Genomic DNA, 14,351 nt, shown 5'->3' on the forward strand with positions numbered 1-14,351 from the left:
GGAAGTGTTGCAACGACTTGTTGTTAAGTTTGTGCGTTTTAATAAATAGCTCTCACACTAAACATAGACAGTATTTTGGCTACTATCAATCTTTGCATGAAAAGTTAAAAATATCTATCTGTTTAAAGCAGTAGATAAGCGGAAAGTTAAACATTGTAGGCAGAGAACATACCATTCAAAGTTAACAAGAATAAAAAAAAGGATGGTTAACATTTTCCATTTTCAATCAGCGAAAAGGATGGTAAATATTTTTCCATTTTTAGGTACTAAAATACACAAGAAGCACCATAACTAATTTCGAAAACTACCAACCATTTGGCATTTTCCGGTGAAAGAATATGAAATATGAATTTACACATTCAAGAAAACTTTATCTTCTCTTAATGCTTTGTGTGCTATTTTACTAGTTTTCCTAGCAATTTTGAGCTTCCCAGTCTCAGACATAAAAGGCATGCCTTGATAACTACATGCCAGGTATTTTTTTCTGAAGTTAAGAGTCAATGTTTTAAACGTTTATACAACTTACAACATTCAAATGCAATAACAAAGACAATGTAGAGAGCAGAATACGACAAGAAAAAGAAAGAAAGGAATGATAAGAGATGCCAAATGACAAAGGCATCCAAAGAGCGTCTTAAAGTTAATATGTTGAGACTCACTTTCGGACAAATAAACACCAACACTTTAACTCCTTCACAAGCTAATTTTCTAGGACATTTCTGACGTTGCGAAACAGTCCTCAACTAAAAATGCAATTTGTAAAGCTCTATGGACAAAAGAATCCTATTAAAATTCAGTTCAAATTGGCTTGGTCGCATCCAGTGACACATTCCTCATTCTGCTTGCCACGCCAAGAACTATTGTGGTATTGAATTGACTGGTACATTTTTATTACAGAACATTTTATAGCGGATATTATATAAGTAAGTAGAAACCAGGGAACGGGTCAATAAGCAGATGTCTGACTGTGTACATAACTTTCAATGAAATTTGGATAAAAGAATTGCTATTTCAGCCCGTTCGCTGTCCTGCCTAAGACAGTGAGTCAGTTATATAGCGCTTCTGAAAGAGTTTGTTGATTTATGAAGGTTGTCTTGCATTGATGTGCCAAAAACTTATCTGAGCATCAATTTATAGTCATTCATGTCCATCTCCTGGTGAGTCTTTGGATCAACGAACGAAAACCACAAGAACATCGGCAGTGCCAACATTTTCTAAAAAAATAAAAAAGGAAATTTGTGTTGGTGAAAGTTGTCTAAACATGGAATTACAAATTCCCTTGATATTGAATGGATCACAGTAAAGTGTTTATGCTGTACAACATAGGGGTTCTCAATGGGATGATTGATTTTTATGGCTAATGCTTATAACTTTGAATAAAGGGGTAAGTTTCTAAAGAAACTGTGGTGCTGCGTTGGTGGGAGAGTATAAGAGGTAATTTAGTGTGAACAACTGGGTTGAAAACGTAAATTGGCCACCGTAAAGGGTAAAAAAGCTGACGTTTCGAGCGTTAGCCCTTCGTCAGAGCGATTAGAGGAATTGTGGGTTGTGTGGATTTATATGTAGAAAGTGGAGCTACGCCATTGGTGGGAATATGGTGACGAGAAAACAGGAATAAATTAGTTGAATGAAAAGCGCTCGTTCATTCCGTGGGGATTAAGGGTGCCGACAAAAATTTATATTCCAAATCGGCACCCTTAATCCCCACGGAATCAACGAGCGCTTTTCATTCAAATAATTTATTCATGTTTTCTCGTCACCATATTCCCACCAATGGCGTAGCTCCACTTTCTACATATAAATCCACACACAACCCACACTTCCTCTAATAGCTCTGACGAAGGGCTAACGCTCGAAACGTCAGCTTTTTTACCCTTTATGGTGGCCAATTTACGTTTTCAACCCAGTTGTTCACGCTAAATTACCGCTTATAACTTTGGCCAGGTTTACAGCTTCAGGTTAATTTCTTTCTGTTATGGTTATGTTACAGATATTTTGAATATTAAGTTCATAAATTAATTTGCATTGTTCAAAAACATATTTGCTCTCTCGCTTTTGCCTCCATAGTCAAGCAAAAAGAGTAATTCTAGATCGCGCTGCTGTTGGGTTGGATTACCTTTTTTCCCACATTGGCCGCAAGACAAGACATTCAACAGTCGAAGATTTCCACACTTGTAAGAATTCAAAATGATAGAAAAAATTGTTTTTCGTCTTGTCACGAGCGAGTGGGTCCCCATGAGGAATCGAAGCTCAGACCTTCCGATTCCCCGCTGCGATGCTCTACCACTGAGCCACAGAGACTCTACAGTAAGCGAATTGTATTTCGAAGTTCATATAACACGCGTCCTGCATACTGCAGCTGGGATCAGCAATGTCGATAGCGTCATGTTTGTCATGATAGAAAAAGAGAGACGGTAAATTTTGAGTTCGGTTAAAAATAAAGAAAGTAGAGCATCGGAGCGAAGGTCTGACGTTCGATTTCTCATAGGGACTAAGAATTTTTTCTTCGTTCCACGCTCGTGACAAGACGAAAAGTATCTATTTCTTTACCGAGCCTTTAGGCGGGTATGTATATCGAGAAGGAGATAGTGATAAACCGCGATAAAGTGTGTTATAACCACAAAATACCACGCCTCAGGTAAAAAGTAATCGATCAGATTAGTTCCATCCCTCTATCCCCAGTTGGCATACGACTTGAGAAGTAACATATCTTGATGTGTGGTCTCGTTGAATCATTTTAACTCAAGGTTATAATTCAAAATCGATACTTGTTTCTTTACCTTGAAAATTCCATTTCGTGTAGTTATGGAGTTTACTATAAAGGATCACTATGGGTGGAAGCTTTTTTTCGTATTCACAGGGTTTTCCCTCTGTTACCAAGAGCCACCCTGCATCTTCAGGACATCCCCCATAATTCCTGTTTATGTGAAAACTTCTTCCTAAGTGAGCATGTGGATCAATGTTGGAGAAAATGTTTTGAGGTTCACTTCCCAGGTCTGTCCATGGCGACTCAGTCAACCTATCCTTTGCAAACCAGTTTATGTTGTCAGTGCCAGTTGCGTTGAACGTAATGGAGAGAGCTTCAGAATTGTTTTTGTAGAGAACGACACGCACCTAAAATTACATTTAAAAGAAGTTATCACCCAGAAGTAAACTCAGAGTACAATCTTCAGGATTTTTGGTTTTGCGTTACTTCGCTTTGTGATCGGTATGATAACGACAGTGAAGTTGCAGATGATATTAACACTTTAGTGGAGGCAAGGATGGCGCAGTGGTGATAGCAGGTCACCCGCCTTTACTTCGAGGTGTGTGTGGGTTTTTTGCCGTAACCGTAAGTTATAAGCGGATTAACATCATTATTGGTTCCCGTCCTAACTCTAAGCGTTTTTCCTGTCTCTCAGTCTCCACATAAACCAACTCAAAATCTCAATTAGCCCTGGAAACAGCGGTCGAAAAGCCATTCTTTTGATCTGTGACTGCTGAATCTAATTGTATCCGTCTAAAATTAAGTTAGTGATGATCACGATGGCCATGAAGAACAAGACGATAACAGTGCTGATGACGAAGGTAACGAATATGAAAATGATAATGATAATGACAGTAAGAATGACAATGACAATGATTATGACAATATTAATAACAAATGACGATGACAATGACAATGATAATAACAATGTTAATAACAAATGACGATGACGATGAAAAATGACAAGTTTGAGGATGACGATGATGACAATGACAATGACAATGAATTTGAGGATGACAATTACGATGACGATGACAATGAGGATGAAAATGACGATGACCATAACTTCGAGAATGACGATGACGATGAAAAGGACAATAACTTTGAGGATGACAATGATGATGAAATTGACGATGACGATGAAGAAGACAATAACTAAGGATGACAACGACGATGACAGTGACGATGACGATGAAAAACGACGATAACTTTGAGGATGAGAATGACGATAGCGGTGACGATAATTACGATAATGACGTTGACGATGAACATGACAATAACGATGACGACGGCGATAATGATAAACACGACAATGACCGTAGAAATGACGTGGACGGTGAATGCGGTGATAACGAGGGTTATAAGGTCGATAGTGATACCGAAGATGGCGATCATAAAGAAAAAAATACATATATATCATCATACTCAGTATCACATATCATAATGACCGCGGAAAATTTTCAGGAATTTTATCACCTCCTTTAGTCCTAAGGTATTCCAGTTCCTTATCATTCGGTTCTTGTAATGTTCTTTGGGCGTTGAAGTGGTATTCAATACTTCTGCGTTGTTTTCGTTTAAAGGGTCACCTGATGACCACAGACGAGAGATATCAGCTGAAACACCGGCCACTAACTTGAATACCATAGTCCAACCTGTTGGCAAACACGCAACACGTAATTTTTCGTTGTGTAGCGAGGCCCAAAGTGGAGGTGGTGGGAAAAATAAATGGAATTTTGGAAATTTATGGGTTACGAGATGTCTCATGCGAACTTATATTATTGACTCCGAAACTGAATCAAGTGATCAGAATAAAGGAATACGTTTAGGCTTAGTGATTTGGAGAGTCTTTTGATGGCTCCCACGCGATTCAGGAAACTAGGTCGAGGATATAAAATCTAGGCTACTTCTAAACTCTGGTAAAAATAAATAGAGGTTCTCAATGGGGTTAATCATTTGCCGTGAAACGACCAAAAAAAGGCCGTTGGACCTAAAAAATGACAAATTTTTGACCATTAGTCATAAAAAAAAGAAACCATAATTTTTTTTCTAGAACGTGTCATTTTGTGTCATTTGGGGTCAACCGTAGCCGTAAATTGGCCAAACTTCCAACCGTTGGCAGTAAAAGCCATTATTCCGTTGAGTACCTTTAAAAAAATGGAAGGCTTCCTTCTTAATTTAACGCGTTTTGCTTAGCTTTCCATTTTTCCTTAGAACTTTCTCTCAATTCAAAACTCACTAACTCACTTCGTAACCCAACGAATGCAGGCTCATCCCTGCAACCGTAGTATTTAACCAAACCGAATCAGTTTGCAAACCATAGGGATTATAAATCTGGATTTCCGACTACTCGCGACCTGTTTCTTTGCCATAAATTGTTTAAAATAATTTTCCCTCTTCTCTAGTACCTCCCCTTTTCGTTTTCATTTTGGAGCTCATTCATACACCAAGATTTTGCGATATGAGGAGCTCTGTAAGAGTGTAATGCCAGGGTTTTGAGTTCGATACAGTAATCATTTGGAGAGTAGACTGGTGCAGCGAACTATGTCAGCTCAGTGAAACGATTAGCCTTGTTACCTCCTCCTTGATTGGTTTGATCACAAAAGATGCTGATGATGTCAGTCCCATCTGCTGCAACTTGATAAATGCCACTTTTGTTCGATCCGTTTTCCAAAAACCATGTGCAATCCTTGCTTCCTTGGGAAATTCTCGCTGTAAGTAAAACACCAAGGATAATCAATCTATAAAATGTTAAACTTGGGCAGACATTCAAGATAAACTTAACTAAAAATGAAAAGAAATATATGTTATTCACCAGACGGAAGGTCCGTATTGGGAAAAACTGTGCCCGACGTCTTAGATACCGCCCGAGGCCGTTGGTCGAGGGCGGTACACAAGACAGAGGGCACAGTTTTTCGCAATACGGACCGACCTTGGGATGTAAATAACATTTTTATTTTTTTCTAAACCTAACAAATGGTTGCGAAAAGAACCTCCCGCTGTGAGTGGGCCGGATGGGGAGAATACTGCCCGCTATCGGAACCAATTAGATAGCAGGATTTGTAGAATACCGCCCGCTCACGAACTGAGAAAAAAATAAATTGAAATACTCACGAAGATCGCATTTTTTTCCTCCAAAATGTTCCGTACACTGACAATTGAAGTCGTACTTTTCGATTACTGGGCGACATTTTCCCCCGTTCTTGCATGGATTGTGATAACAAGGAGCCTGAAGAGGGAGAGAATTTGCACCTCCTCTCATTAGATAACAGCGTAAGTTTAAGGCAGCTCAAAGCACTTTTCACCTTACTGTTTCAATCATGGGCTGACAGCTCACTCATAAAACTGTGCAAATGATATGGTTAACACAGTAAAGTGAACGCATAGCATTTATCAGTGGAAAAGCCTTTTGGTCCAAAAAGCCAGAGCTTATCCCGGTTTCCATCGCATGAAGTGTCTAAGAGTATTACTACTCTCCTCTGGATGGGATGCCAGTCCATCCTAAGGCTACCACCCCCCCCCCCCCCCCCCCCCAGCATTTCATCAGGCTTCCCTAACAATTCACTAGTCCCCATTTATACTCCTGGGTGGAGAGAGGCATGGGGAGAGTAGAGTGTCTTACCCAAGAACACAACACAAAGACTTCGCCAGGTTTCGAACTCAAACCTCACTGCATCATGTGCCACAATTAGTGTAACTCTCCATTACGCCGCGTGTTATTTCAATTTGACAATTGCACTCTGTTGTGCCGCCGGTTAAAATTAACACTTCCTTTGGTAACCAACATATCATGCCATTGTTTGCATTTGATGTTTATCTCATAGCGAAAACGAAAGTTTAATTTATTTATCCATATATTATGTTACCCAATGAGCAATAATCTGGATTTTACTCGCTTTATTCGACGTCCACTTGTCATTAAAGACTATTGAACTGTTTTTGTTTCGTATATCTATACTTTTATCTAATCTGGCTTGCGGTCGAATTTATGATTCGCTGGATTTATGATTGACATGACACAGTTCTTTTTAGAAACAGTTGTTTAAGTCTGGGGAAAAGATAAACTTCAATTGAAAAAAGAATGGCTTTGACTTACGTTACTGAGGCAACGGGTTTCGACGTCATCATTTCACAAGATATTTTTGAAAGCCTTATGTACAACATTGTTTCCATAGAAAACAACTCCTATAATTGAAGGCATAATCTTAACCCGATGCCAAGGGCGCAATATTTCCTTAAAGTTTGCCTAAGGTTTTTCAAGTTCTTTACGACAATTAAAAATACCATTTCCATCCGATAAGAGGATTTTTTCCGAGCTGCGGATTCATATCAGTTGCCGAATGAGAAGCTCAAGTATATTTTTCTCGAAAATTCATTATTTTAGAATAAAAAAACCGTGAAGAGTTAATATTTAAACGAAGTTCCTACCATGTATGTAGAAAGTGATTAAGCCCGGTAAATGAGTCTACAGCGGTTTAATGTAAATTCAGTTTCATCGGAAATGTAATGCCACTATAAAAGCTTTCTTTAAAGCTATATGAATTCCCGAATTACGAGTTTCTGAAAGCGGTAAAACCTTATTTATCTTCGTAGATCTAGCAAGTGGAAAAGCTTTCATTCCACTCAAAGTTTCTGCCTCAGAGATGGAAAGGAAATTAGATTTAAAAATAAGACCAATACTCTTCTTAATTTTCAAAATCATTCCTGAAACTTACGTTATCCACACCTAAATATTTACGATATTATTTTAAATAGATAAAAAAAACCCGCAAACTCATACTAACTTTGTGTTTACCGTTCCTTTGTGAATTCACACCTGTTTTTTTGTAAATTTCCCACAACTGTATTGATAAAAGGAAGTAAGGAAGTAGAGTGCACAGTTGCAGGAGATGAATTATTAAATTCGAAGTCTATGTGGTAACTGTGTTTTGTTAATTAAAATAATTTTGAAAAAGAAAAATTGAATCCGTTGCTTTAAGTTGAATTGCCCGAGGAATTTCTCTAGCGATAAACTTTATCCAGGAAAGGTGAAAATTAAATTGAACGGAGAAAAATAAATGGAAAAAAAGTGATACTCGGATTTCATCTACTTACCGCTAAACTGTAATGATGAAAATCTGGGTTTTTCTCGAATAAAGCTGAAGAGTTGAATTTGTCGTTGTCTAAAAGATGACAGTCAAATTCATCACTTTCCTCTGTCCCATGTTTGAAATTTAACGATCGACAGCGAGAAATCTGAGAACAAATTTCAATACAATCTTGCTCACTGTTAACTGCGTGAGTTTCAAATGGTCTTGAGTCGAGCTTGTGATGCGGAAATGAAAACACATTGGCAAATAAGATGATTCCATCAGAAACTTCGGTAGAGTCTTGAAGTCTACCAGAAGAATCATCTGTTGCAAGTATCAAAACTGGCCATAATAGGACTAAAACAAAATCTTGATACCACTTTGAGATCATAACAATCTTTCGGTGTTCGTGGTTCATTCAACTGTTGTGTAAAGATTTTGGTAACAATTCGTTGTGGTAAAATCCCTCACTTCATTTTGTTTGCCACCCAATTCTTTGCACACACTTTATTTATAATCATCTTGAGAAACATGTGGGTTTTAATTAACACAGTATGAAAAACAATGCTTGTGCAAAATATTGTGGGAGAAACAGATTGTAATGTAGATAGGGATTGAAGATGTCGAATGAAAAAAACGCAAGGGTCCAAACCTAATGGAAAAAATTACATCATGACGAATGACGCATGAGTTATTGGTGTTTCCTCAAATGTTAATTCATTCTCTTTTTATCCCTAAAGTAGATGTTTTAATGGAAATAAAAACCCATCGATCGGTAAATCTCCAAATATAATTTACCGTGTGGAGATAATATGCCACATTCACATAATTTACGACAAATAAAATCAAAAAGTTTATTTCAGCCTTTTGTACAAGCTCATTTGCATTTATCAATTATATGGCATTGATAGTCTTGTTACGTAGCTTCAGCGCAAATGTTTCTCAAACAACTTTTTGGTTATCATGAAAATCAGCCCTTTAGGATTCCTCCTTCATTAGAAACGGATTTTTATCTTTGTTAGTATTTGCTACCAGCGGAAGCTTATCTCAAAGTTAAGGCACACCTCCCGTTTCCGTCAGATAGGCCAATAGTCGTCAACGCCTGAAAAATGTAATAGACACACAGTCAAATGGAAGTTTCAAACTGATCAAACAGGATCATTGCGCTCCTTAAATTCCAAGTGTTTGATGAGTGTTTTCTTCTAATGTGATCAATGAAGTCCAAAGCAGATAAGCCATGAGAATAACAAAAGGTAAAAGTTGGGTTTATGATTGGACTAAACACCAAATTCTCTGGAATAGAACCATAAAAATGTAACGCTAAGAGTGAGGTGAATTTTTGACAGATCTTAGGGTTGAAATGGTGAAAAGAGCATCCACGAGAAATTATGTCTCACATATCACTGACAAGAGGTTTTGATGAGTTTTAATTAAAACAGTGTCTTGAAGTTCTAATTTACCTCAGCGAATATACACCGCTAAGACATCTGCGACGCCAACATTTTCTAAAGCAAAACAGAATAAGGAAATTGAAAGGTAAACAAAGAAGCGATACAATGCCCTGATTGTACACGCGTCTTTTGGGGGAACAAAATTCGACGCTTGTGAAATGAATATCGAAAGTAGTCTGGGATTGTATGTGCTTTGCTTCTTATCGTTCGATGATTGGTTTAGAATAATCGTGCCACCCTATCAACCAATCAGATTAAAACTTGAAATCAGCATTGACCTGATCACTTGCGTCAATTTTACCGCCCTTCACTTAGTTTCCTTGTTTGTTTTTAACTCAGTGAGTTATATTCAGCTCCTCGTGATATTTACTAAGTTCTACATGGCTACTGACGTTCAGTTCGTTATGGTGCAATTTCACTGCATTTTCTTACCCTGAACATTCCAGTTGGTTTTGGTTTGAAGTCTGCTGTATATGAAAGATGTGTTCGGGAGGCTTGTCTCATATGTGCAGTAGTGCTGGGTAATAGAGAGCCATCCATAGTCTCCATTACACCCAGGGTGGGGCCCATGGACATAAAATCGTCGTCCATCGGCCCCAGGAATAGAAAAGTAAGTAGGCAGATTGCTCTTCAAGTCAGTCCATGGTGAAGAAATGACTCTATTTTTTGTAAACCAGTTTTCATTGTTGCTCTTTGAGGCGTTAAAGAGAATGGAGAACAGTTCACTTCCATCTTTGTAAAGAGCTACGCGAGCCTAAGGAAATTAATGACACAATGATGCTTGTAATGATGGAATAAATCATTAAATTGAGCGATCCATTGTTAGTCGACCAGCTTACTGTGACATTCTGACTGACTGACTGACTAACTGATCCACTGGCTCACTGGCTAACCGGCTCACTGGCTCACTGGCTCACCGCCTGACTGGCTCATTGGCTCACTGGCTCACTGACCGACCGATGGCGGGCGTATTAAAAGAGTGATTGTGGAACTTAATCATAAGAAATTTAAGAACTTTTTTAAAGTTCATATAAGTTTACATGACATTGGTCAACCCACGCCCCCAACACACACATTTAGTCAAGACACAGTCTAACCTACCTCCTTAGGAGCAACAGTTTGCCATCTGTTCACCAGGCGGTTCTTGTAATGATTTCTGAACGACGAGTTTACGTTCAGGGCTTCAATTTTCTCTTCGAATAAACCGTTTGAGGCGGACCACAATTGATAAACATCAGATCCTACACCAGACACCGCTTTGAATACCATGGTCCATCCTACTTTTAACAAATAATTAGCAAGGAGAGAGAGAGAAATAAAAATGAAAAATAGGATAGAGAGATATGACTTCGTTTTGAATGCAAAATGCATGCATGCAAAGTTAAGGTATATATGTCATTTTGTATTATTTAAATTTCGATGTACAGAGTTAGAACTACGTTTATCGCACAATATAAACCTTAGCATATTACTATGGTTTGAATTCTTTAGGGAAATTACCCTACGTTCGTTTTCTTTTAGGGTTTTCTTGGTATTTACGAATTCGCAAGTGTCAAGCCGAGGTGAAAATTCTTGGGTGGGACAACTTTTTCGCGATGGTAGTATTCTTGGAAAAGGAAAGAGATCAAAAGAAATTGTTTTAAGAGTTAGAAGAGACTGATTTCCCAGGTCAAGCTGTTGGTAAATCCCAAACTAACCTAATGTCTGGTATGGTACAACCAGTAACCCTTGTTGACAAATTGTGAACGAGAAGTAAACTGGATAGAGTGCCTATTCAGCCTCTCTCAATCAATCTAAAAATCTACTTCTGGAATCAACTCTTGACGCGTGGTTGGTAATCCTTCTGCGATAAATGCTAGACTGCTAACATCTTACACTGCGCGAACATGACTTTGAAAGTGATGCTCATCGAGTTTGCATTAAAATTCCGAAAAATATGTGATGAGTCTCTTGCCTGACACGAAAAGTCGGATTATAACCGTAACAAACTATTTTTAACCGAAAAGGAAAAGGTTTGTTTTGCATAAAATTTTAAATAAACAGAAATACCTAAACGGAACAAATCAAACTACGAAAAATGCTTTTTTGCATTCTTTACCTTTTTTTGCGAATTTTTCTAAAAGCTTAAACTTAATGTAGTGTAACCAGTTTTCCTAATTTTCTTTTAAGCTTATCTTATTTACCTCCCTCGATGTGTTCTTGATCACAATAAATGTAAAACCCGCTGTCACTATGTTGATCTTGAATCATGTATCTCCCACTTTCAGTCACTCCAACATCGCGCAGCTCGGCACAACTCTGGTAAACTGATTAGCAAAAGAAGACTTACGTCTGAAAAAATTTTTAACACTGAGAACAATTCTTGATTTCAGGATGAAAGAGTTCTTTGTACATTTCAGACAACGTCAGTTGCTGCATTTTTTTGAACGACGAAATTCGTTTAAAGTCAGTTTTGCTTCATTGTCAGGGAGAGAGAGGGATTCTGAATCTGATTATATTTTCCGCTTAGGTTGCCGAATCCTCTGTCAATTCTACCCACAACAGTCATTATAAGACTGCTTTTGGCTGAAAAATCAGTAAAAACGATCAGCTGTTCACACAGATATTTACATCAGGAATTGTGCACATTCAATTAATTCAATATTGCCTTATTAGAGAGGAAAATATTGAAGTCAGTCTAACATAAAGTAGTCTATCATTGAGATAATCTTCAAGAAAAGGCATAAAACATTACACTTATCGCAATGGCTTCCCTTTGTGCTTCTGACGCAGGCGCACTTGTATTCGTACTTCTGGTGATCTGGTACGCAGGTCCCTCCGTTCTTACATGGATTGCGCTCACAAGGGGCCTAAAACGAGTATGAATGATAGTAATTTACTTTACTTGGAAAGTCTTCGATAACAAATGATGAAATTACTGACAAATATAAGGCAAGAAAGTTTAAAAAACCATTCATATGAAAACTCATCAAAGGCCTCCACTTTTTTCCACATGTGAGGATCTTCTGACCTGGGTTTTTATGATGGAGCACACGATGAATAACAATTAAATTCATGTTTAATTAATAAGGCGCACGAAAGAAAATAAAAGTAGGGATCTCGCATGTTGGCGTGAGATCTGTAATGTTTACAAGTTTGCTAAAGCTCCTTCATGTCCAATTTCTCACTGACTGCAGAATACAGCTCAATATTTCAAAAAGTAAAGAAAAAAGCTAAAATTCCAAAAAACATTGAGAATTCTTCTATTCCAATGATAATGACGATATCAAGACTACCTTATTTTAAGTGAGAGGATATCGTGGGCTTTAGACTGAACTCAGGGTTTCGGTTCTGATGGACTCATTTGTTCAAGTAAGGAATTGATTTTATCGTAAAAACTTTCCGATCCACTAAAAAACTTCGCAATTGTCTACAAAACATTGTGCGTGTACACGGTTGACATATTACAAAACTAAATTAACTCGAAATGACAACGAAATGAAAGTCGAGGTTAATTATGATAAAATGTATTACATTAATGGTTTCTTAGGAGCAAGTACATTATGTTAATTTTATTATTTACTTTTCGATAGAAAATGGTATTTTTTAAAATTACAGCGATAATGTCTGAAGAGAGTAAGGTGCTAAAAATCGTGAACCACGAACAATTTTTCGAAAAAAAATAATTGGCAATCTTTGGATGGGTTTGATCATGACAGGCTCAGTACTTGTGCAGCGTAGCAAGAAATGGTCTATTGTTCCGGCTCAACTTCTCGCATTAAGTATTAAAGAATAGTCCTTTTCTTCTTTGTAGCGCTGAGGGATCTTGCCGAAGCGACGCGAAAAACTACGTGACTGATCGGAAAAAAAATTTCGATGTGTCTCTAACCTCTCTCTGCATACTTTATTTTTTTATCAGACAGTTTGTTACTAGATTTTCACCAGTTACGTGAAAATCTTTTTCCTCTTGTTTTTAGTTTGGATGCTTTTCTGTTTAACTGCAAAATGAAATATCTAACCCTCGGGTCTGTCAGTGGCCTTTTGCCTTCTGCCACTGAACGATAAATAAAGAATAAAGTAACAAATTCTTACCACGGAGCTGTAGTGATGAAAATCCAAACTTGCAGCGAACAAATCAGTCGAGTTGAACTTGTCTGACTCCAGGAGTTGGCATATAAATTTCTTATCTTTTTCAGGAACAGCTTTGAGATTTATCGAGCGGCATCGATGACTGACGGTACATGCCTCTATACAATCCTCTGTAGCAACTACGGCACGGGATTCGAACGGTGTTGAATTAAGTTTGTGGTTTAAAAATGGAAAACAGTTGCCGTAAACAAATACTCCACTATAGCCATCGTCGAAAGAACCTTTCAAACTTATGTATTGAGCTATAATAAGTTGCGTGAGGATTGCTAATACTCCAGAGAAATACAAAATGCCAAGAAACATAATTCAAATGAAACTGTACACAGACTTCAGAAACGTGATGTCCAATTGAATGAATGATTTCTTCGTTTCTCCGCTTAGCCCAGCTTGATCTCTCAGTTTGTTTCTTGCCACCTGCGACTGTATTTTACGATTCAAATCTTTTCCATATATTCATTACATGTTTCGAAAGGACACACGTAATTACGATAACGTTAGCAGGTGAAATTATTACTCGAAAGTTAGAAAATTTTTGAAAAAAAGTCATGAGTATATTTTTTTTAAAACTGAAACTTTTTTTTGACTTGCGCTCTGTAATTTCGACTCCACGACTTGTTTAAGTTTCCCAACTGATAACCCTTAATTTCATAAGCACTACAACGAAGCCTAACCTTCCAACAGAGAAAAAAAATGGTTGCAAGTCTATTTTTTCCTGTCAAGAGGACCACACGCTTTGCAAATGCAAAATTAAACACGTTGAATGATTTATTAGAAACCAAACAGAATAAAAAGTTCACACTTTGGTATCGACACGGCGAATGCAATGATTGGTTCGTTGACAAGTTCATTACATGCATACGTGTGTTTGTTTTGTTAATCAAGTAATTCATTGTTTTAATGAGAATAAAAATGAAAATGCTGTTGATGCCAAAATGAACTGCACGGTAATTGCTTTATTTC

At 37.6% G+C, this 14,351-nt stretch overlaps 2 protein-coding genes across 2 annotated transcripts; both read right to left on the minus strand.

The window, feature by feature from the left end:
- Nucleotides 1-17: 17 nt before the first annotated feature.
- LOC113677749 (uncharacterized) lies at nucleotides 18-8,345 on the minus strand. The gene is made up of 6 exons (XM_089210149.1): nucleotides 7,838-8,345; nucleotides 5,858-5,972; nucleotides 5,321-5,455; nucleotides 4,223-4,398; nucleotides 2,781-3,114; nucleotides 18-1,214 (listed from the first exon to the last, which is right to left on the minus strand). The coding sequence occupies exons 1-6, from the start codon at nucleotides 8,228-8,230 to the stop codon at nucleotides 1,171-1,173; spliced, it is 1,197 nt and encodes a 398-aa protein (XP_089066275.1). The 5' UTR covers nucleotides 8,231-8,345; the 3' UTR covers nucleotides 18-1,170.
- Nucleotides 8,346-8,646: 301 nt separating this feature from the next.
- LOC113677753 (uncharacterized) lies at nucleotides 8,647-13,834 on the minus strand. The gene is made up of 7 exons (XM_027194585.2): nucleotides 13,335-13,834; nucleotides 11,998-12,112; nucleotides 11,447-11,569; nucleotides 10,365-10,540; nucleotides 9,696-10,017; nucleotides 9,273-9,317; nucleotides 8,647-8,914 (listed from the first exon to the last, which is right to left on the minus strand). The coding sequence occupies exons 1-6, from the start codon at nucleotides 13,692-13,694 to the stop codon at nucleotides 9,274-9,276; spliced, it is 1,140 nt and encodes a 379-aa protein (XP_027050386.2). The 5' UTR covers nucleotides 13,695-13,834; the 3' UTR covers nucleotides 8,647-8,914; nucleotide 9,273.
- Between the last annotated feature and the right edge of the window lie 517 nt (nucleotides 13,835-14,351).

Source organism: Pocillopora damicornis, chromosome 6 (assembly GCF_964200805.1).
Source record: "Pocillopora damicornis chromosome 6, jaPocDami1.2, whole genome shotgun sequence".
In the NCBI taxonomy this organism is placed as follows: Eukaryota; Metazoa; Cnidaria; class Anthozoa; order Scleractinia; family Pocilloporidae; genus Pocillopora; species Pocillopora damicornis.

What these genes read in the sequence shown, in the direction of transcription:
- LOC113677753 (XM_027194585.2), bottom strand. Translation starts at nt 13,694, where the DNA reads ATGTTTCTTGGCATTTTGTATTTCTCTGGAGTATTAGCAATCCTCACG. An exon ending in GGGAAGCCATTGCGATAAGT is followed by an intron (nt 11,570 to 11,997) that starts GTAATGTTTTAT and finishes TTTGCTAATCAG; the next exon opens with TTTACCAGAGTTGTGCCGAG. An exon ending in AAACTGTTGCTCCTAAGGAG is followed by an intron (nt 10,018 to 10,364) that starts GTAGGTTAGACT and finishes TAATTTCCTTAG; the next exon opens with GCTCGCGTAGCTCTTTACAA.
- LOC113677749 (XM_089210149.1), bottom strand. Translation starts at nt 8,230, where the DNA reads ATGAACCACGAACACCGAAAGATTGTTATGATCTCAAAGTGGTATCAA. An exon ending in TCAAACCAATCAAGGAGGAG is followed by an intron (nt 4,399 to 5,320) that starts GTAACAAGGCTA and finishes GTTTGCCAACAG; the next exon opens with GTTGGACTATGGTATTCAAG. An exon ending in CACGAAATGGAATTTTCAAG is followed by an intron (nt 1,215 to 2,780) that starts GTAAAGAAACAA and finishes TTATTTTTTTAG; the next exon opens with AAAATGTTGGCACTGCCGAT.